General features: G+C 30.1%; 1 protein-coding gene across 1 annotated transcript; it reads left to right on the plus strand.

Moving 5' to 3' along the window:
• Positions 1–11,460: 11,460 nt before the first annotated feature.
• LOC136075976 (uncharacterized) lies at positions 11,461–12,762 on the plus strand. Its single transcript, XM_065789430.1, has 3 exons — positions 11,461–11,839; positions 11,905–12,030; positions 12,191–12,762. Exons 1-3 carry the CDS (start codon positions 11,461–11,463, stop codon positions 12,760–12,762), a joined length of 1,077 nt encoding a protein of 358 aa, XP_065645502.1.
• Positions 12,763–23,546: the final 10,784 nt, after the last annotated feature.

The following is a 23,546-nucleotide window of genomic DNA, read 5'->3' on the forward strand; positions in this document are numbered from 1 at the left end:
TTTGATGATAAATTAAAAGCACAACTAAAAAACAGAAAAAATGTTTATAATGAAACAATTTTTTACCTATAATGTGTCAGTCTGAGTAAAAAATGTGTTGATTGAATTACAGATGCTTAAATTAATTGAAAAGTTGAATTTACCATCAGTTTTTCCTAATATGGAATCTATCCTCCAAATATATTTATTGATTCAAATTGTTCAGGTAAAAGAAGTTTTTCTGTGCTAAAAAGAGTAAAAAGTGTTATCTAGAAGTTCAATGCAGTAAGAGAGGCAGCAAGCATCATCGATGAATATGCACACTCAAAACTACAAAAGTTACAAAAGAAAAATAAATTCTTTGCGAGTCGGATACGATATTGACACAATCGAGGAAAGACAAGTGCTGTATTGTTTAACACGCAGCTTCAAAAAAAAGGGAAGAAATGTTCATCAGTTTCTACACAAAAATACCTATAAAATTTTTTCTTTCTAAGGATTTAGCAGCAAATGATGTAAGACTAATGATCAGTGCCTAATATAACCTCTGGAGCTACTTTACATGTAATTCCAATAGATATCGAAAATATACTATTAGAAGTACACCGTCAGTTTGATATATTTACTGTTTAAACAGAAACATTGAAAGAGTCTTGCAACTTTGCAGGTTGCTAATTCAAAATTATTCTCTCACATTCAAAGACACTATGGCTCTCATTACCACCATGTATAGATAGAATACTTGTAATGTTTATGTCTTTAAAGTCTTATTTTTAAGGCGGAGAAAACTCTCCACTTGCATTTTTTTAACTCTGAATCCTTAGAATTTTGGTTGCTTTTTCTTCAACTCCAATTTCATTTATCTTGTGAGACCGTAAAAAAAAAATGGAAATGATATAAGTGCGTAAGTATCAAATAAGTTTTTGAAGTTAATAGCTAATTATAAAAATAGACTTGAATGAAGATTCATACCATTTATATCAGATAATCTTTTAAAAAAATAAAGGAATATGAAGTACCTTATGTTAAAGGAAATATTTTAATATGACGAATTTAATGAAGTTTACATATATTTCCTAAATTGAACTAAACCGTTGCCTATTCCTGTCGTTAGCGATTTTTGACTCTTAATGCTTTCTTGAAACTTTCTTAGATATAGATCTAGAAGACTGGTACGCCAAGTCTGTTCCAATAATATCGTGGTGGAAAACCATTTTAGAGGGTATAAACAATTCCAATTTAGTCATTAAATTTCTGTTTATGAAAACGCTTGCTGCATTTGTATATACTGACCAGGAACTCAGAAGTGAACGTTTGTTTAACGTAGTAGGTCAATACTCGACTGAAGACATAAGCCAATTAAAAACTTCAAAAAAATTTGTTTTTTAAAGCAATAAAATTTTAAAGAGTATGCCGAAATTAGTTTTATGTAAAATATTTTAGGATTTTTTGATGTGTTTCGATTATTGGAAAAAATATACTTTGACTGAAATTGTCTCAGTAAACACAAGTCGTGTTTAATGTGTATAAAATTATGTGTTTTAATTTGTATTTTCTAAAACGTCTAAAATACATTTCAGTTGTTTAATTATTTCATTTCAATTGTTTGATTAATGCCCTAAGCCGAGTACCTCATAATGGATGCAATATACTAATCCTTTCACTGGGGAATAACACATCCATTTTTGTATAACCTTCTGTTTATTTTGCTTAATAAGATAAAATGTTGATGATTGAAAACATGTGATCTGCTTTCCGACAGTTTATGCAGATTTAGAAAAATCACAATTTTTTTGCTGGACGTTTTCTGCGCCATTGTCAATTACAGTGCTTGTTAAAAAGATCCAATCACTAAAGTTTTTAGACAGAAACGTAATACTACTTCAATTTAATAATAATATGATTGAATTAAACGCAGCAAACAACATTCACCTAAGTCAATGACACACTTTCGAAGAAAGCAACAAGTTGTTCACATCAGAAAAGAGTTTCTAGTACCTCGAATGCCTTCGTCCGGCTTTGAGGACACCTTCTATTCTTCGAGGCAGAGAGGCAACGAGAGAGTTACAGTAATCAGGCCTTTTTTTTTGGGACCACGCCTCCAGTATAGCCTCCTTCAAAATTGTCGCCGACGTCTAGTTTGCGTTTGCCACTTCAGCTTTCAATTTTGACCAGCAATTTTCAATTGGGTTTAAATCTGATGACGAGCCAGGCCACAGAGCAAGAACATTGATGGAGTTCTCTTGAAACCATGTCTTGACGATCTTTGCCTGATGACATGGCGCGCCGTCATGCATAAAGATGTCACAGTTGCGAGTTTTGAGCCAAATAGGAACATTTTCCTTTATTATTTGCAAATAATTAACAGCTTTGATAGTTTCACCTGGCAGCATGAAATGGATTCCCACTCGAACTCTGGCAGTAATTGCTACCAAATCAAAATTGTAGGGCAATGCTTTACCGCTGGAGCAACATGACGGACATTGTAGCGTGTGTTTGGTGGCCGTCGAACATTCACTTTATGCATGGCAAATTATTTCACCTGCAATTCGTCTGAGAACGTGACACGTCGCCACATTGCCACGGTCTAATTTTTATGTACTTTACAAAATTTGAGGCGGTCACGAATATTTTTCTGAGAAGTCGTGGTTTTAATGCAGCGCGATAGGATCGAATACTGAATTTGTCCACAAGACGTCGCCGAACGTTGCGAGAGCTCACATTTGCATCAGGAGGCAGTTCATTGAGAATTTGTGAAGATGATGCCAGTGGGTGTTTTGTGGCTGCATGGCGGATTATAGTGTCAGTTTTTGATGGGTACATCACGTTCTGCCACTGGATCTTCCTGCAGCGCGGGTGCCTGTTGAATTGATGTGCTGAATGACGTCGTGAACAGTTGTCTTAGGCATTTGTAAACGTGCGACAATCGCACATTCAGACAGTTCGTCTTCCATTAAAAGTTGTTTTTTAGCACGTTTTCCAGGTGATGTTGTCGCCATAGTCAAATGCATATAGTAATTCACAGCCACGCATGCGATGGTATATATAACCATGGTTTTACTGTTTTGATTGGCTGATAACTACCCAATCACGCATGCATATCAACACATGATACATAAGTAATGACATTGCTAATATTATCACAGACAGCCTCCTCAGCCTAAAAGAATGATGGCACTAATGATGTATCTTGGGTAGCTGTTGTTGAAAACAAAGTAAGGTAATTCCACATCAAATCGCCCAGTCCATTGAACGATGTGTCTTCTTTTTGAGTTACGTTTTTACACATTCCTAGTTATAAAAAAATATTGTGTGCAAATTTAAGCTAAAAATGTTGAGCGGTTGATAAGATACTGCAGCTTTAACATTACCCTGGTTTCCCATAATCATCCGGTTATCATAAAATTCATAAATAAATAAAAATAGCAAAAATTTGAAAAAAAAAAAAATTTTGATGCTGAATTCAATAAATGTACTTAAAATTCTGAAATATTAAAGGAACATGCTTAAAAGTTAATCAAACAACTAGTTTCAATAAACCCACTTTGGGGCCCAATATTTCAAAACACCCTCGTCAAATATATATATATTTTTTTTTGCTGGTAATATTTTTAGCTGCTTATGATCTTATTAGGCACAAAATATCTAATCGGAAAAAAATACTGAAACATATAGAATTTTAATTTCAAAGATGTATAATTTTTTGAAGAAATTCCCAAAAAATATTTGTAAATGAAATAAAAATAAGTTATCATAACTTCAAAAGTTACTTAAATATAAAAGATTAGATAAGGTGTAAGTTATTTTGAGTGTGTTCGTAATAGTTCACAACATTGTTGCCATTTTACTTGTACTTCTTCTATTTCAAATTTTCAAATACAGTTTCTACTGAAATTAGAGCATGCTTGTGCAACAGATTATTATATAATTAGTGTCGGTACTACACTTCTTTGCCCCAACTGAGTTGGGGCAAAGAGGTGTAGTATTGACACTAATTATATAATAATCTGAAGAGGTGTAGTACCGACACTCATTATATAATAATAATTATATATTATCTCCAAGATGTATAAACTGGTAAAAGCTATGAGTACCAGGTAGAGTGAACACCAGTGCATCATTCTTTTTGCTCTTCACATTGCAATTGTAAGTCTAATCCCTTTATGTAAATAAAGTTAACAACCTTAAATATCACAATACAAAATTCATAGCTTCTGATGTGACAATTTGGTTTCTGTATGGTCGTTTTAAACTTTCTTGCAGTGTTAACCTTTTTACAGTATCGCCAATCCCATCGCATGGTTTACTTTCTGTGGATCATGGCAAAAGAGTTCCATTCAACATTAAGGGCAAATCGCTTTCTAGTTGGCATGGATAGTGAAAGCTTTTACAAATTTTGTACTGTCTTGCGCAACCATCAGTGAATAAATGTAATTTAGACAGCTAGAAAAAGTTTTTAAAATTGGTATGGTTTGTTGGAATATTGTTTACGCATAAGTTACATCATGAGTAATGTCGTCAAATATAAAACAGTGAAAAAGACTTTTCAGTACACCTTTATCATCTTTATATTATTAAACTAATGGATGTAAAGAACATTGTTGGGTGTTCTAATGATAGCTTTGTATTTCGTCTTGGACCACAAAAGCATAGTGTTCAGCAGAGTTGCCAATAATGATAATGTTTGATTGATCCATATTTTGTTTTAGTTAGTTAAGGTACTGTAATTGAGAGTGAGCAAAAAAAGAATGAGCCTGTAGCTTTTCAAAACAAGATACTAATAGTTCTAAAAACATTGGTACATCTGCTGTTAAACTCAATAGTGTTGCACGATCAGTAGGTTTCCATGACTTGTTATCGGTGAGCGAGGCCACCGCCCTGGCTAAAAATTAGAGTTTTTGCAGCCCCGGCAAAACTATAAGATTTAGCTGGAGTTGATAGCTAGGGCAAGAAAAAAAACTTGTAGTTCCTAATATTTCGTTACATTTTTATAATTTTCTTCCAACAATTTTGCAAGCAATCACTATCATTTTATGAGAACCTTTACAATAGAGAATAAGTTAAAATACTAGTAAACGGATAAATGACGGCCCAAAAAGTTGTATATCCTATAAAAAAGGAAACATGAAGATGCGTAAGAGTTACAAAGTTTTTTGATGTACAAGGAAAAAAAACTGGAATAATAAATGTTTTCATAACATAAAGTCACAGATACAGTAAAAGGATGCAACTTGCCGAATTAATAGCAAGAATGAGATTAGGTATATTCTTATACAGATACTCCTTTTAGCATTGACCATAATTGTTTTTATAGAAAAAGGAATTAAATGCAACCATGCATCAATGGGATGGAGGTTCAAGCTTGACGGATAAAGCAGGTCTAGTTACATTTACGATGTGCTTTTAGACTTTTAGACTTTGTCCTAGAGTAAGAGGGTTGTTATATGTCAATATAGGAACACTAACAATATTGCAATATTTTTTTGCAGTAAATAAATGAGTTTTGTTTTCTAACTAAATATATGGATTTTAAGTCCAGAATTTAAATTCATTAGCCAATGTAAGCCTTAGGCTGTTAAAGAAAAGAGATTAGATTTAAAATCGGCTGCTTGTTGTAAGCAAATGAAAAGTGACGATTTTTTTGTCAAGACATGAATATAAAGTTGAGTCGTCAGCAAAAAGAGCCACTCTAGATTTTATGAAGACTTCGTAGAGCTGGTAAGTACGCCATCATTAAATTTGATAAAATTTATTGCAGAGATTTTTAAAAATAAACAGCTGTTTTAAGCGAGCGCATTTTCTAAGTTTTTATTTTCTAAAAAATCATTATGGCTTATGAAACAATAGACTTTGAAAAGCTGCGTTTTAATATTTTTAAAATAGCTAATAAATTTTTACCACATAATCATTATGATGACTTTAGCTTTTTAAACGAAAAATACTCCTGTTCTGCATATTTTGACATACAAAATTTTAAATTTGAACTAAAAACCACTATAAATAACTTTACGGTAATACACATAAACATCAGAAGTTTACTTATTAATATAGACAAATTAAAAAACTTTCTCCTTGAATGCAAATATGCTTTCAGTACGATCTGCCTTACAGAGACTTGGTGCTCTGACGAAGCAGCAGAAACAAACTCTGACCTCCAAATTCCAAACTATAAATTATTTTTTAAAGCAAGATTAGTTTTCAAAAGAGGAGGAGAAATTGTGAATTATATAAGGAATGATCTTAACATTAAGATAAGAAATGGCCTTTCAAATTCTGATGGCAATAGTGAGGTCTTCACAATGGAAGTTATAAACACTGCCTCAAAGAACTTTCTAGTTTCTACGTGCTACAGACCACCTGATGGTGATACTTGTAAATTTTCAAATTATATGAAACATATAATTACAAAAACTAGAGAACAGAAAAAGTTATTCATAATCGGCGATATAAACATAAATATTTTAATGTACAACAAGCATGCTATTACTAAAAACTTTTTTGACGACATGTTTCAATTATTATTTTTCCCATTATCAACAAACCTACGAGGGTAACTTCCAAATCTATTACTGCTATTGGCAATATTTTAACAAACTCAATACAAGATCCTTCTTTAAAATCAGGAATAATAAAAACAGATATTTCAGATCACTTTCCAATATGCTTCTCTCTGTCACAAAATTCAACAAAAATTAATAATTCAAATATCTTATGTGATAAAAGAATTATCGATGAAACGTCTACTCAAAAATTTAAGGAATTGCTATCGGCAACAAATTGGCAAACTGTCTAACAAGAATGTGACCAAGGAAACACAAACTATGCGTACATTAACTTTATAAATTTACTTATCCTACAATATAATAAAAGTTTTCCAATTCAAGAAAAAAAAATATTTAAAAATATTTAAAATACAAAAAAAATATTTAAATTGCTCATGGATAACAAAAAAAATAAGAAAATCCTCAAAACTAAAACAAAAACTATGCGTAAAATACTTAAAAATTAGAAGCGAAGCAAATCTATCCCTTTACAAGCATTACAAAACCTTTTTGAAGCAATATAATACAAAAATCTATTTGACAAAATACAAAAACCTATTTGAAAAAAAGAAAAAAACACACAAAATTTCATACTATTCTAATCAAATACAAAAATTTAATGATGACTTAAAAAAGACATGGGACATTATGAAGGAGATTATTGGTAAATTTAAAAGTAAATTTAATGTTAACGAAATGCCTTCTAGAGTAATAATTAATGAATGTGAATCAAACAACAAGCGAGATATTTCCAATAAATTTAACAAATACTTTGCCAACATTGGTGCTGATCTTGTATCGAAAATTCAATGCCCAAATAATACATTTAAAAGTTACTTAACAGGCTCACACTGCTCTTAAATTTTAATGAAATAAATCAACACGAACTTGAAATAGCTATTAAATCACTTAAAATTAAGTCCCCAGGAATCGATGATATCTCTTTCAAAGTAGTGTCAGATGTTTTTGAGGAGATACATAATCCAATTTACCAAATATTTAGTTCATCAATTTCAACAGGCATTGTACCTGATAAATTAAAAATTTCTAAAACTATACCAATCTATAAATCAGGAGAAACCAATTCTTTAAACAATTATAGACCAATCTCTATCCTTTTGGTATTCTCAAAACTTCTAGAGCGAATAATCTATAATAAATTAAACGAATATTTAAAAACTAACAAATTTATCAATAAAGGTCAATATGGTTTTCAAAAGCTACACTCAACTGAGCATGCAATCTTTGACTTCTCAAATAGGATAAGTATATCATTTTTAAAAAAAAATTTACATTATGGATCTTTATTGATTTGTCAAAGGCATTTGACACCGTCAACCATGAGATTTTACTAACAAAAATGAAAAACTATGGTATAAAAAATCAAGCTTTAAATTGGTTTAAAAACTACCTTAATAACAGACAACAGTGTGTTATTAGAGATAGAAAAAGCAACTCAAATTTACTAAAAACAAAATGTGGTGTACCCCAAGGTTCCATTCTTGCTCCTCTTTTGTTTCTTATTTATATAAACGATCTTCCAAACGCCTCTAATATCTTTAAAACTATAATATTTGCCGACGATACAAACTTATTTTACTCGTCAAAGACAATCGAAGACTTCTATGAAAATACAAATGCTGAACTAAAAAAAGTTAACATATGGTTTAAATCAAATAAAATATCCCTCAATATTGAAAAAATATACTATTTCACTCTAATCAATATAGCATATACTATTTCACTCTAATCAACAAATTAAAAAAATACCCTTGAACCTACCAAACATAGAAACCAAAATATAGAAAATATAACCATCAAAAGAGCTCTGAATACAAAGTTTTTAGGAGTTCTAATTGATGAACACATCTCCTGGAAACCCCACATAAACTACATAAACAAAAAAAAATCAAAGAACATAGGTTTACTTGACAAGGCAAGACCATTTTTGTCACAAAAAAGTCTCAAACTTATCTACTTCTCATTCATACATAGTTATCTCATGTATGCCAATATAGCATGGGGCAGTACCCACATATCTAAATTACAACCATTTTACTTACGTCAAAAACACGCTTCAAGACTAGTATACAACTAAAGCAAATATACTCATGCTCAACCCTTACTGGAACAAATGAACGCGCTAAATATACTCGAAATAAATATTTTTCAAAATATACTTTTCATGTTTAAATATAAAGTCTGGTTCCAGAACATTTTACAGCACATTTTTTTTAAAACAATAAAAATAAATGCAATACAAGAGCAACAGGCAACTTTAAGATACCTTTTGAAACAACAAAACTCTCAAAACTCTCAATTACATATCGTGGTCCCTATTTATTTAACAAATTAGTTTCCAGAAACGAATCACTATTAAACTTGAACAACGAACACTCTCTGAAAAAAAAGCTAAAATCTAAAATAATCAAATTAAACAACTGTAAGAATTTTTTTTAAATTTGAATAAATAAAAAATAAATGTAACTTAACTTTATTACAAATCGATAATAAAAATAATATTAATAACAAGGAATATATGTAACACGTATATATATACCACGTATGCAACTGATTTTTTATGTGTATTACACGTCTAAGAAGTAGGTACTCGATGACAAGACTGACTTAAGTCTTCTGCGAGCTTTCTATGACTACAAATAAGTAGTTCTTTGTATCAATCTTACACAAATTTTGTTTTTATCATATTTATACACTAACATTGTCTTGTATGGTGATAAACGTGGTAAATTAACTTATAGTGAAACATCTAAACTCTCCTCCAAAAAATCAGCAGATTATTTTTAATTATTGTATTTTTTATTTTAATTGGAGTAATATAGTGATATATTTCTCGGATTATTTTTACTTATACGTTATTATATTGTTGTAATTGGTATTTATTTTATTCATGTCTCGGAGTTGTAAGCAAGTATATTTTTATTTACCTCATATATTTTGAACTATATAATTATGATTTAAATTTGTATATCTTTACTGCCAATCAGTGATTGGTAACTTGTAATTACTTTGTAGTTGTAAAATAAAACATGCATAAAAAAAATATATATATATATATCAGGCAACCAAAAAAGTTCATGCCGGTTTAACCACTAAGCGAACTAGGTGGCCGCCTAGGGCAGCAAGTTTTTTAGAGCGGCACTAAAATTATCTACATAAAAAATAAATATATTAAAAAGGTATTGCTAAAATCTTTTTAAATCTCTTTGAATTAAATTTAGGAGATTTGAAAAAGTGCTTTTTTAAATCGCGTCAAATAAAACAAAAGAATCAACTTTGATACTTTTGTTTCATTTGACGCGATTTCCTTTTTCTTTTTTTACTTCTTACGCAGAACGAAATTTTGTAGCAATTAATACAATGCAAAGTATATTTATATAAAATTTTAGCTCGTTCAACTTTATTGAGAAAATTGATTTTGCTGGCGTGTTTATTCAGAAATAATAAGAAACCAATTTTAATTAAATATTCTATGATAGCAATTACGAAGTAGTGTAGTAACGAAGTAGTATAGTAACAAATTACCTGATTTATATCGTGTTTTATACTAATAGAGTGTTATTATTTATATTTATGGAGCTTTAAAAGTTTTAAAATGTATCATTAAAATTTTTATAAAGAAGGAAAAATAATATTTTAATTTAAAGACATTAAAAATGCACGAGGTGATCATTTTTATTATTTTTAGCATTTTCCTTTGTTATTTCAATCCGCGATAGCAGTAAGAAAAAAATTTCTGGTGCGCAATATCGTAAACGGCGGGCTTCAAATGATGGGTTTATAACAAAACAGGCTGGTTCTTTGTTAAAGTATCTATGTTCACCGCAGAGAAATGAAAATGGCATGAATGGTAGATGAATTAAAAAATCAAGTTGAAGCAGACAGGGAAGCCGATGAGACGACAGTATCAGAAGAGTTTGAATTACATAACGTAATACACGTAGCACACAAACAATCTGAAGTGCATAAAAATAATAAATTTTCTTGTCTATACGCTAACTATAGCGATCTGGCTATTTAGATCGTATTTGATGATGCGACCACTTTTGATAGAACATGGACCAAAACAAGTGGATCAGTTTTACTTTCCTAAAGACAGTATGCAAAAAAAATTTTCAAAAAACCATCACAACTGCCGGCTTGTCAATGGAGATAAAGTTCGCAGACATTGGCTGCAGTATTCTGCAAGTAATGACTCTGTGTATTGCTTCTGCTGAAAACTGTTTAACAGTAGCACAACAACTGCGTCATCTCTTTTTTCAAATGGTTTACATGATTGGATAAACATGTCCGCAATTCTGTCAGGGCATAAGAAAAGCAGTGAACATCAAGCGAATTTTAGGTCATGGAAAGAGTTTGAGCTGCCACTGCCAAGCAATAAAACAACTGATGCCGAACATTTGCGTCTTGTTAAAAAAGAAGAACAATATTGGCAGCAAATCTTGAAACGGCTTATAGTTTTAGTTAGAGTTCTTGGTATGCAAAATCTTGCTTTTTGTGGAACACATGAGAAACTAAACACTGCTGATAACGGAAACTTTCTGAAATTTGTAGAACTTTTAGCTTTGTATGACCCACTTATGGATGAGCATCTTCGAAAGATTAAAGACAATGAAACACATGTACATTGCCTAGACAAAGACATACAAAATGAATTGATTCATCTTTTATCTAATGCAATCAAACAAAAAATTTTAACATCTGCTCGTGAGTCTTTTTCAATAATTATTGATTGCACACCTGATGCGGGTCATGTTGAACAAATGACTATGATCATTCGCTTTTTGGATGTGATTTCAAATCGAGAAAATGGCATTGCAGCAACAGCATCTATAAGGGAACATTTCTTAGATTTTGTGCCTCTAAAGGAGACAACTGGTGCTGTTAAACTGAAACTATCATTAAGCAGTTAGGCAAGATGTCTTTATCTATTAAAAACTTACGCAATCAAGGATATGACAATGGCAGAAATATGAGGACAAAAAATAAGGGTGTCCAACGAAGAATTTTAGATGTCAATCCCCGAGCTTTGTTTATTCCTTGCTGTGCACATACATTGAATTTTGCTGTTAATGATGCTGTTAAATGTTGCTTACGTGTATATGTAATCTTTTCTGTATCAACTCGTCGCTGGGAAGTTTTAACACGACATGTTTCTAATCTCTCTGTTAAACCACTGAGTGAAACAAGGTGGGAAAGCCGAATTGGTGCTTTAAAACCTCTCCGTTATCAACTTGGTGATATCTACGATGCTCTGGCAGAGATTGCGAACGACACAAATTTAACAGGAGCATCTGGTAATTCAATACGGATAGATCCACGGTTTATTACAAACGCTATTTCTAGTTTTAAATTTTTTAAGTCGTTTCTCTGGTTGTGTGGTACAACGTGTTATTTGAGATTAATATAACTAGTAAGCAACTTCAGCCAAAAGAAGTAGATATGCATGGCGCCATAAACTATCCTAATAAAAATAAAGAAGTTTCTTGTAAATCACAAAAATGAAATGGAGTTTAAAAAAATACTAGTAGATGCAGTTGAAATTGCTGTCAGTTTAGAGATAGCTGCACTTTTTGAACCCAAATCAAGCCGTATCAGGAGAAAAAATAAACAATTTACAAATGAAGGAGATGACAAACCTATTTAAGATCCAAAAGAAAAATTAAAAATAAACTTTTACTTTGCTATTCTTGACAAAGCAATACAATTGGTTGAAGAAAGATTTACTCTTATACAAACAATAAGTTTGTTGTTTGGTTTTCTCTATGATGTTCACAGTTTAAAGAGTGTAACAAGCAAAGAAGTTATGGAACATTGCTTGAATCCTGAGAAAGCTATGCAACATGTAAGCTCCAAAGATATCGATGCAGTTGATCTATGTAGTGAACTGAAATCAATTTCAAGACGAATTGTAAGGTGTAAAGTGTCATTAGATTTACAAAATTTTATATTAAACAATAATCTAACAGATTGTGTCCCCAACACTGTTATAGTTTTAAGAATCCTATTGACACTTCTAGCCTCTGTGGCTAGTGGTGAGCGAAGCTTCTCAAAACTCAAACTGATAAAAATATTTTTGAGAACGTTTATGCAGCAAGAAAGACTTGCTGGATTAGCTACTCTGTCAACATATAGTGAACATGATATTGCTAAAAACATTAGCCAGACGAAACTTGTTTCTACATTTGCAAAAACAAAAGCGCGAAAAGTAAAGTTTTAAAATTCTTTATTAATATATTATAAAGTTACATGAATATACGCTTCTTTATGATTATGGATGTATGTATTCTTCCAAATTTATATGCAAAATGTAATTAAAATAACTTAAGCATTCCATTGTGAAAGTAAGTTGGGAAGGGGTACGGGCGCAGTGTGTCAGATTCGCCTAGGGTGCCAAATACTTTAACGCCGGCCCTGTTTATATATATATATATATATATATATATATATATATATATATATATATATATATATATATACAAATATATAAATATATATATTTATATATATGTATATATATAAATATACATATATATATATATATATATATATATATATATATATATATTTCAATATGTATAAATATATATATATATATATATATATATATATAATTATGTATAAGTATATATATATATATATATATATATATATATATATATATTTACATATATGTATATGTATATATATATACATATATATACATATACATATATGTAAAAATATATATATTTTTATGTATATATAAATACATATATATATATATATATATATATTATATATATATATATATATATATATATATATATGCATATATATTTTTTTTAAATATGTATATATATATATATATATATATATATATATATGTATATATATATATATATAAACTTATATATATATATATATATATATATATATATATATATTTTTATTTACAAATATGTATATATATATATATATATATATATATATATATATATATATATATATATATATATATATATAGTGTTGTCACTGTACTAAAATATCAGTATTTAGTACCAATACCTGTCAAAATACTTGGTAATTGTTACCAAATTCGGTACCTTATTAAAGAAAGAATTAAACTGACCACAAACTAAATTATGCTCTCGAGTCTTAATTATAAGGGAAAGGAGGGGAGGGGGACAAATGGAGGGGGAGAGTTTAAACCCAGATCTAATAAACGGGGGAGGGATTTTATCATTTAAATAGGGTTTTTTATGCTGATGTAAATTTTATGCAGTGGCGAGAAATAAATCATAAGGTCATTTTTAACAAATCGCGATTTTAAAAGCATGTTTTATTTTTGTCATTGACTAAATAATAGGGTATATCATACTTTTGCATGTTTTAATTTTCATTCAGTATGTCACTTTTCCTATGTATTCATAAACTCTGAGTTGAATGGTATGATTTATTTTGGTGAAAAAACAAGTCTAGCTACTGGGAAAACGTTTTTTAATTTTTAAAAAAATTGTGTTTTTTTACTAAATGATGACTGTTTATGTTATAAATGTACATAATAATTATTTAAAATATTGTTTAACCTTATGCCTAATTTTTATAATATGCTTTGAGTTTTTAACAAAATTATTTTGTGTATAAGTATCAGTTAATATTCAAATATACTTTGAAAATATTATAATTACCATTTTAGATTTTATTTCAAATTAATTGCTATACTTGCTGTATTTATATCTTCCAGATTCATAATATATTAAAAAAAGAAAAATGGCATTATCAGTTAGCAAGAAAACCAGAAAATCGATTAACACCAAACCAAGTGAGTATCTTGGAGGTCCTAAAAAGTTTCTCCAAACTGAATTTCCAACATTACGTGATTGTTTGCAGCGATGTCTAGATCTGCAGCGAAACACAATACTAGTCTGTGAAAAAAATCCGCGTAACATATCAATGCAAGAAATTTTTTCTAATGTTGCTAATGAAGTTGCAGAACGGTGGCTTATTTCCAACACAGAATTTAAAGAACCCATAGTTTGTGGAACTAAAGCAATAGCACTAAGAATTAATAGAAGTTGGTCTGCATTCTCTAAGATAGCTCGACACAAATCTCAAAAGGCAAACAAAAAATGCTGGGAACCTAAACTTGATAAACTTTTAGATATTGCTTTTTGCAAATGCAGAATCGTTTACTGCAGTGATAATGATGCCCCTTGCAACGAATCTTGTGATGACGGTGCTCATTGCTTTTGCAAATGTGACTTAAATTTAAGAATTCCTAAAAAAGAACTTATTTGGATAAAAACCCAGCGAGAAAAACAAGGCAGTGTTTCATGTATGCAAGAATTTGGTCTTGATCTTAAAGAGACTGCCAAACTTAGGCTAAAATGCTTACGCAAGTCAACTGATCAAGCAAGACTCACGCGACAACGTGAAGAAGCTTCAAAGTATAAGTTAGAATCATCAGTCTCTATTTATCCAACCGATGTTAGATTTGATGATGAAAGTACGGGTGTTACAATAGAAATTAATAATAATTCCAATGATGTGATAGTCAGTGATAGCGATAAAGTCAGTGATAGCGAAGAGGACTCGACAATTGAAAATCAAGAGAGTTATGTTAAACTAAACTACCTTGATATTAGTAATGCTGTCGTTGCCTCTATCAGATTTGGTGTATCATCGACTGCTACTGCTGCTATCATTAATGGTCTACTGAAAGGTATTATGAAGGCAGGGAAACTTGTTGAAAATAAAAAAAATCTCATATGTGATAGTATGAAAGTTTTTCGTGCCAAAGAGTGTGCTATGAAGTATTCTAGAGTAGAAGAAAATTTCGACTGTGAAAGAAATATAATTACTGGAATTTTTGTAGATGGTAGAAAAGATAAAACTTTAGTTCTTATCCATGATAAACCACAGGCACCTTCAGAAAACAAATTATCAAAGAAAATCATATAACTGTGACAGAAGAGCCTAGAGGTCGCTACCTTACTCATTATACACCAAAACCTAAGTCAGAAATATCTAAACCAGCTAAGCAATGTGCTATTGGATTATTCGACTGGTTAATGGAAAGAGGTAAAGATCTTAATCTCCAACTAATTGGCAGTGATACAACAAATGAAATGTCTGGATGGAAAGGTGGAATGCTTCATTTTGTGGAAGAACTTCTCAATCGAAAACTTTTTAGATCTTTTTGCTGGCTTCACATTAATGAGCTTCCATTCCGTCATATTATGGAAAAACTTGATGGACCAACTTCTTCAGATAAAGGATGGAGTGAAGCAGTAGGTAAACTGTTTTCCAAAGTAGAAAATCTTGAAAGAATTACTAAATTTATGCCAATTCCGCTTCTGGAGCCTCTTGTTACTATAAGTGAAGATTTCTTAAAGCAAATGAGCACTGACAGTTTAGTCGCATGGAAGTATTTAAATGCAATATTGAAAGGAAAGCTCGATCCTGAAGTAGCAGCTCTTAAATGTGGTAGATTGTCTCACAGTCGATGGCTTACTTGTGGCATGAGATGCCTGCTTCTCTATATGAGTAAACATGATCTTGAACCTGCTAATGCAGAGATCTTAAGACTGCTTGCAACTTCGGTGACTCAGGTTTATTTTCCTATGTTCTTTGAGATTAAAGTTAAGCATGATATTAAATATGGTTCTTGTCATCTTTTAAAGTTGTTTCAACTTTGGCAGAAGCAAGATGATAGGATTAAAGAAGCATCTAAACTTTATCTCAAAAGTGAATCTTGGTGGGCTCATCCTGAGAATATACTTGTCTCACTTCTCTGTTCTGATAACTCAGAACAAAGGTTATTTGCCGTTGACATAATATTGGCAGTTAAGGCCGGAAGTGAACTTGGCTCAACTGATGTTAGACCATTTAAAGTTCCGCAAACAATAAACCTTGATGCTTGTGACATCAAAGAACTTATCGACTGGGAAAAAAGAGGTCATCACTGAACCAATTTTCACTGCAAATATGTCGTTAGTCCAACTCAATGCATTGATAGTTTCTCCCATGCAGCTACCTCTATACTCATTACATACCCAAAGTTGCGAGAGAGCAGTCAAATTAGTCACAGAAGCAGCTCAGTCAGTCTGTGGTTTGGATAAAAGAGATGGTTTTATAAGAACTCAATTGCGAAATCGTGAATTAATGCCTTTGTTTAAATCAAGAAAAGACTTTAAGTAATTTATGTAATTACTAATTTAGTATTTTTGATTTTTATTTATACTTTGTTGTGCATAACATTAAATGTTAAATAAATACTTGGTTTTAATGTTGATTTTATAAGAATTTTGGGGAGCTAAAACAAAAATTAAGGTGATATATCTTGATCTTATAATCATAATAAAACTAATATTGATAGAAGGGAGGGGGGGGGAACGCGGAAGCCCTAGCCGTGCATTCTGGCTCAAGAATTCTGGAAGCTAAATTATAATTTTGTGTTTTATAACAAATGGTTTATTTTTTACCTAATATATTTTAATTTTTATTATTAATTGACTAAAAACATTTAAAAAAACCGGTAGCTAGACATCAATATTTTGCAAAAATATTATTATATTTGAATTCCTCGTACCCAAATACATAGGAATCCAAGCGTGCTAGTCAAAATTCTGAAAATTTAATTTTTGGCTCAAGTATGATATACCCTACTAAATAATTATACTCTTTTTTTTGAGGCCAAATTTCACTGATCTTTTGTTAAGGATTCGAGAGTAATCATGCATAGTAGGCTGGGGTGAAAATAAAAGTTTGATTTCATAAATGGATTGGCAAATAGGTACGGTTTATTGTGATGAAGTTTACACTTTTTTTTATTTTCACCGCATCCTAATGTTTAGTGCAAAATGTCGTAAATTCCCATTTTTAGCAAATACTTGAATTTTTTTTCTCAAAACATTTTAAATAAAATAAATAAAAATTTTTTCTGACGTTTCTTTCAACTTTTTTTTTTTTTTTTTTATAGTTTATTTCGTCATTTTCATAATAAGTTATTTACAAAATATTTTGAGTTGAAGAAATGACCGGAGCAGGCAGAAGACAAAAGTTTTATCATCTAGCCCCGTTGTATCGTTTACATTATCATAAATCATAAATTTTTACAATATCAATAAAATAATATAAATACTTTTAAATAAACATTTTACATTTTCTTACATATATAAAAAAAAAACAAATTATACATTCATAAAAATATATATGTATAAAAAAAAAAAAGAATTAAATATAAATTTTGATAAATAAGCAAAAATTATATGTTTTACTTTTGAGCAAATGAAATAAAAGTTAAGAATTGAAAAAGAAGATTTTAAAAATAAAATAGAATTTGAGATATGTCATAATCAAGTAACTGTTTTTTTTTAAATAACTTTGAAAATTTGAAGTGAAATTAAAGTTTTACTTTCAATTGGAAGGAATGAGTTCCACAATTGTGGCCCTCGGTATGCTATTGAGAAATTAGACTGTTTTAATAAGGTTTTTGGTACCTGATAGTTATGCAATGAATGCTTTGTTTGATATTTATGATTTATAATAACAAAAAGGTCGTCAAAAATAATTGGCAGCATACGATGTTAAAATCTAAACATGAATAAAAGAATATTGTGGATATTTAATTGATAATCATTAAGCACTCCAAGCTTTTTAAGCAGTGGATTGGCACTGGTGTATTTATTAGCATTTAATATAAGGCGGCTTGCTTGTTTTTGTTTATTCAAGATACGCTTTAATATTGATGGATAAATGCTGGCCCACGCAATATTACAATAACTGATATAGCTATGGATAAACGAAAAGTAGATAAGTTTTAAGCAGTTTTTATCCAACATATGTCTTGTATTGTACATAATTCCAATACTCTTTAAAATTTTATTTTCTATTTAATTAATGTGGTCTTTCCAACTTACTTGTTCGTCAAGTAAAACGCCTGAAAATTTAATGCAGAATGTCCTTTGTAAATTAGTTTTTTCTATTGAAATATTTGGGAGTTTTAGGGGCAAAGTTTCAGATTTGGAGGGTTTAGAAAAAAGAATATATTTGCTTTTAGTTTTATTTAGAGAGAGTTTGTTGACCTTCAACCATTCATTGAGGTTGTCAAGCTCACGATTCATAGTGATAAAGATTGAGTCTATGTTTGAGTGGGTATAAAAAACCTGAGTGTCGTCAGCAAAAAGATTGAAACTTAATACACTAGAAGATAAGTAAATATCGTTTATATAGATAATAAATAATAAAGGCCCTAGAATAGATCCCTGTGGAACTCCGCAAGAAATGTTTTCTAGTTTCGTACAGGTTTTGTCATAAGATACACATTGTTTGCGATTATTAAAATAGGAAAAAAACCATTTATAATTATTATTTTTGACACCATAATTTCTGAGTTTGTAAACAAGAATAGTATGGTCCACAGTATCGAAGGCCTTTGAGAGGTCAATAAAAACCCCAAGAGTATATTGGTTGTTTTCAAATTCGTTTAAAATTTCTTTAACTAATTTAATTACCGCATGTTCTGTCGAGTGCCCTTTTCTAAACCCGTACTGTAACTTATAGACTCAAGTTTTTAAATTTTATTTTTGTTTTGGTGTATGTAAATTGTGTAAATATTTGCTATTTTGCAAAAAAAAAAAGAAATATTAGAAAAGAGAGTTTTTGAGAAACGACTTAATTCCTACTTATGATAGATTATTAGGAATTTCCAAATCATTCCAAATTAGGCTTTAACTGACGGTAATAATGCCATCAAAAAAGATATGAAGCGGTTTTTTCATTAAAAATTTTAGTTTTCATTTTCTTAGTACTATAACCGAAAAATCGTAAAACTGAATTATTCTTTTCAAAAAAAGGCTGTTGGCTAGTCGCTAATTTTAAACGCCTATGGGTTGAAATCGTTAATTTATCTTTATATACTATATTTAGTTTCAAGAAGAAAATTTAATTGGAAAAAAAATTTCATAAACTTAATACTTGTACAAGTTGTTTATGTTCAAAAAAGGAAAAAAGTCAACATGTTATAAACCAATCACTAAGAATCGAGTATGAAGCATTTAGACTTTTAAAAATATCAGAATTTTATTGGAGAATATCTATTCAAATATGACGGTTATGCTAAATTAATTGGGGTTGAGAAAATAATATAAGACAGATCATACAGAGCTTTTAAAATAATCTTATAAAAACAATTTTTATATATGTGTTTTATATATTATCTTTACTTTATATATTTTTTATATTATTTTATAAAAATAGTATCATTTTTTGATTTTTACAGATTTTCCAAAAAACATTTTTTTGACTCAATCTCGAACATCTTGGGTTTACAATAAATCCTTTAGAACTAAACATTCTTTCTGATGACAACTTAATGCCGCAATACAAAGATATTTTTTGGACAATTGTGATAATTGAGGTAGTGTAACATTATTCATTTTCCACCAAAATACTGGATCTTCCTCCACACTAATTTCATGCGTTTGATCATACACCAGCATCTCATTACTTAAATTGACGCTTTTAAAGAGATTTGTTTGGTCTGATGATAACGGTCCATCTTTTTCTTTCATTTTGCCTTTTAAAATGAAAAGCAGTTTTTTTAAGGTAGTTTTGGATTTTTTCAGAGGTTCAACTGCCTCAATCGGTTCTTCCTCAGGAACTCCTGTAAAACTTATAATTTTTTTGCATTTTTTCATTCCATTTATAATACACTGCTTTAAATAATTTATATATGAAATTTAGGCAAAAGTTTTCTTAAATCTTGGATCAAAATAAGTTGCAGTATTCAAATTTGCTTACAGCTGCAAATCATCATCGTGGTAAAAAAGATAATTTTTCTTTTTTTTTTTTTTCATCTCACGAGCTAATAAATAATCGATTACTTTTGGACTAGTACATTAGGGTACATTTTAAACTTTTTATTGAAATTTTAGTCGGGGTTTTTACCAGTAATAAAATTTGATCTAAAAACCCTAAATCAAAAATTTTGAATTTAGGACAATTTTTGAATCCCCCAGAAAACATTGGAAGTTTGAATAACGGATTGCGCAATTGTTGTGCAACTTTTTTATCCTCTAATTGTTATAGTTACTTATTGGGGTTTACATAAGTTCATTATTAACGATTAGAAAACATTTATACAAAACTTTATTAATTTACGACTATTAGTACTTATCCCACAAAAGATTTATTGAAATATTAATAAATATACAATTAATAACGTCACTGAAATTTTATTTGTTTGTATGTTGAAAATTAATTTTAATTGATTTCTTTAAGACATATGCAACTTTAAAGCTTTTTCGATGCTTTTTTACAACTTAAGCATGTTTCTCTCTCTCTCTACTGGATCAAAACATTTGTCTTTGATGTCTCCTATACGCTTGATACCTCGCTCTGCAATATTGTTGACACAGGTATGATTGCATACAAATTTTTGCGACGTTAAAGTCTTGGAACTTGTTCCAATGTTCTTATGAAACGTTTTTCCATTCTTGGGGTCTGCCTAATTTTAACAAATGAAAAAACAATCATGACTTTTTGGCAATAAAAGACAATAAAAAAGGTTTTTCTTCGTCGAGCCAAATAATAATCGGAGTCTTCGGTGTATATGGAGTAAATACTATAGGTCTTGGTAAGTTTAATAGTTTCTGACCCATCATAGTCTTTTCTGCATAACTCACAGAGTCGCCCAAAAAGAAAAAGAATACTAGCTACTCAGATAAGTATCCAAGGTATCTTTCAAAAGACTTGATAGTTTCCTCTGCATTTTTAAGGTCTATTGATTTAAACTTCCTCAATAAATAAAAGAAATGCAGATCATTAGCTGAAGCAGCAGAAGTAATAGCAAATTGAAGAAAGTACTTTGTGTAAAAAAGACAAAGGTACTGAGCCATCCTCTCAACCTTTCTTGCTTCTTCATCAGTAAGTTCAAAAGTACGAGGTGGCAGGAATATTTTTGTAAAATAAATGGCTTTCGACATCTACCTTGCATGATGATCAAAACAAGCAAGCGAATGTGGAAACCTCTTTTAATATGGCCTCCGAAAAAAATAGAGTAAGCTCCACTAGTTCGCGATAATCCTCACGAGAAAATGTTTTTCTCTCCAAGCAATCCATTGCACATTTCTTAACTTCAAGTGCTTGTTGAAATAAAAAAACAATTTTGATCATGAGGCCAGTCCCACACTCTTTTATATTCTTGTAAAGATCATGAAATTTTTCTTTGAACCATTCAAAAAACTGAACTCTTAGAGATTTATTTGACCAGTTCCGTCAATAATTTGAGGAGTACCTAGCAATTTAGAAGGTGGCCCTGCATACACAGCAAGTCGCTCTTCCTTTTTTCCAGTAGCTTGCCCAATAAATTTCCAAACACTCAGGTGGAATCCAAATTTCATCAATTAATTTAGCTTCTTCAATTCTGTTAACTGATTTTGCTCTATGAACTGATGATTTAGAAAGTGTAACATCATTTAAAGCTGCTCCACCTAATGCTATAGTCTTTCCCGAAATAAGTAGCTGTTGTCTTTCAGTAATATCGGATCCATCAGCAATAGCACACGTTGCTTTTAATAGTTCTCTTTTTGAAATTTTCATCGTTATCCCTGATTTGCAATAATGTTTTTTTTTTCTCTTTCACTGAAAAATTTTTGTCTCCTTCACCTTCTTCCGAAATATCTGAAGAAAATTCATCAACCTCGTTGACTTAATTATTATCAGTAATGGTTAAAAATTTGAGTTGCTGTTTCTTAATATGAATCAATTCCTTTCTTTTTTTTCTTTCCTGATACTGTAGTTTGATGTAGCATTGTCACTATTTTTCAGCAAGTATTTTTTCAACTCCAGCCATTGAGCCCACTTGAGAAAACTTTCGGTGGCATTTTAGAAACTCCCAGTCTATAAGCCACTCGTCGTTACCAGAGTGTTTCAGCAATGTGTAATGCATACAGACAGTATGTGATATATCAAACAGACTGTCCAGTTTAATCGTAAAAGATGTAGCTTTTTGCTTAACTTTTCTTTCTTGTCTCCTGCTTTCAGGAATTTTTTTCAGTGTCTCATATTCTTTTACCAAATGGACAATCTGATCAGCACAGTCCTTCTTGTTATGCTTCATTGGAATACGAGCAAGTAACCTCTACAATTTCGCTAACTAGATAATTTGCAATGAGTCTTGATTCTTTTCTAGGATTGCTTTCTCTCTCAAAAAGATATTTTTGAAATATAGCTCGATCCAATGATAGCTTTTCTTTTTTAAAGTTTTCTAAGGAAAAACCAACAATTCAATGATTTAAAAGAGAAGACGTCAGCTTTTTTATCGGCAATATTTTTGTTAATAGCAACAGTCTTGTTTATAACCATTTCCTGATGAGAATCTGGTATTTACACTACATAATTTGTTTGCTTTTTTCTCAAAAATTAATGTATTTTTATGCGCATCTTTTTTGAGTTTTTTGCGCGCAAATTCTAATACTTTTTAACAATAATTTAAGTGTTCTTTTTTCCTTTTTTAGTTTATATGGTGCTTTGGTTTATTGCTCTTGGTTACTATGTTTTTTTTTCATAATTTATTATATATTATTTCATTATGTTGTTAGTTAGCATTAACTGTTTGTTTGATTGCAATAAATTTTCTAATACTAAGTTTTATTAAATGGATAATAAATTTTTAAAGGTTAAGATAATAAATTTGCTAAGTAAGGCATACACACATTTTCAAACATTTTCTCGAGCTTTAATTTCGCCAAGTTGTACACACATTTTCCGAACGACCTTTCTTATTTGTGCGTTTTTTATCCCTCATTTTTAAGCATTTTTTAGCGCCTTAGTAAAACATACGTATACAATACTCATTTTGCTAAAAAATATTGTGTGTTTGATACTAGAAGTCTGTTCAACACCTTTTAATAATTTTTAATTAATGGTATCTTCTCTCCTTCTCGCCTGAGTTTTTATTACTTTTTTCCTTTATTTTTTTTTCCTTTTTTGATATTTTACTCTCTTTGTTTTCTCTTG

Source organism: Hydra vulgaris, chromosome 02 (assembly GCF_038396675.1).
Source record: "Hydra vulgaris chromosome 02, alternate assembly HydraT2T_AEP".
In the NCBI taxonomy this organism is placed as follows: Eukaryota; Metazoa; Cnidaria; class Hydrozoa; order Anthoathecata; family Hydridae; genus Hydra; species Hydra vulgaris.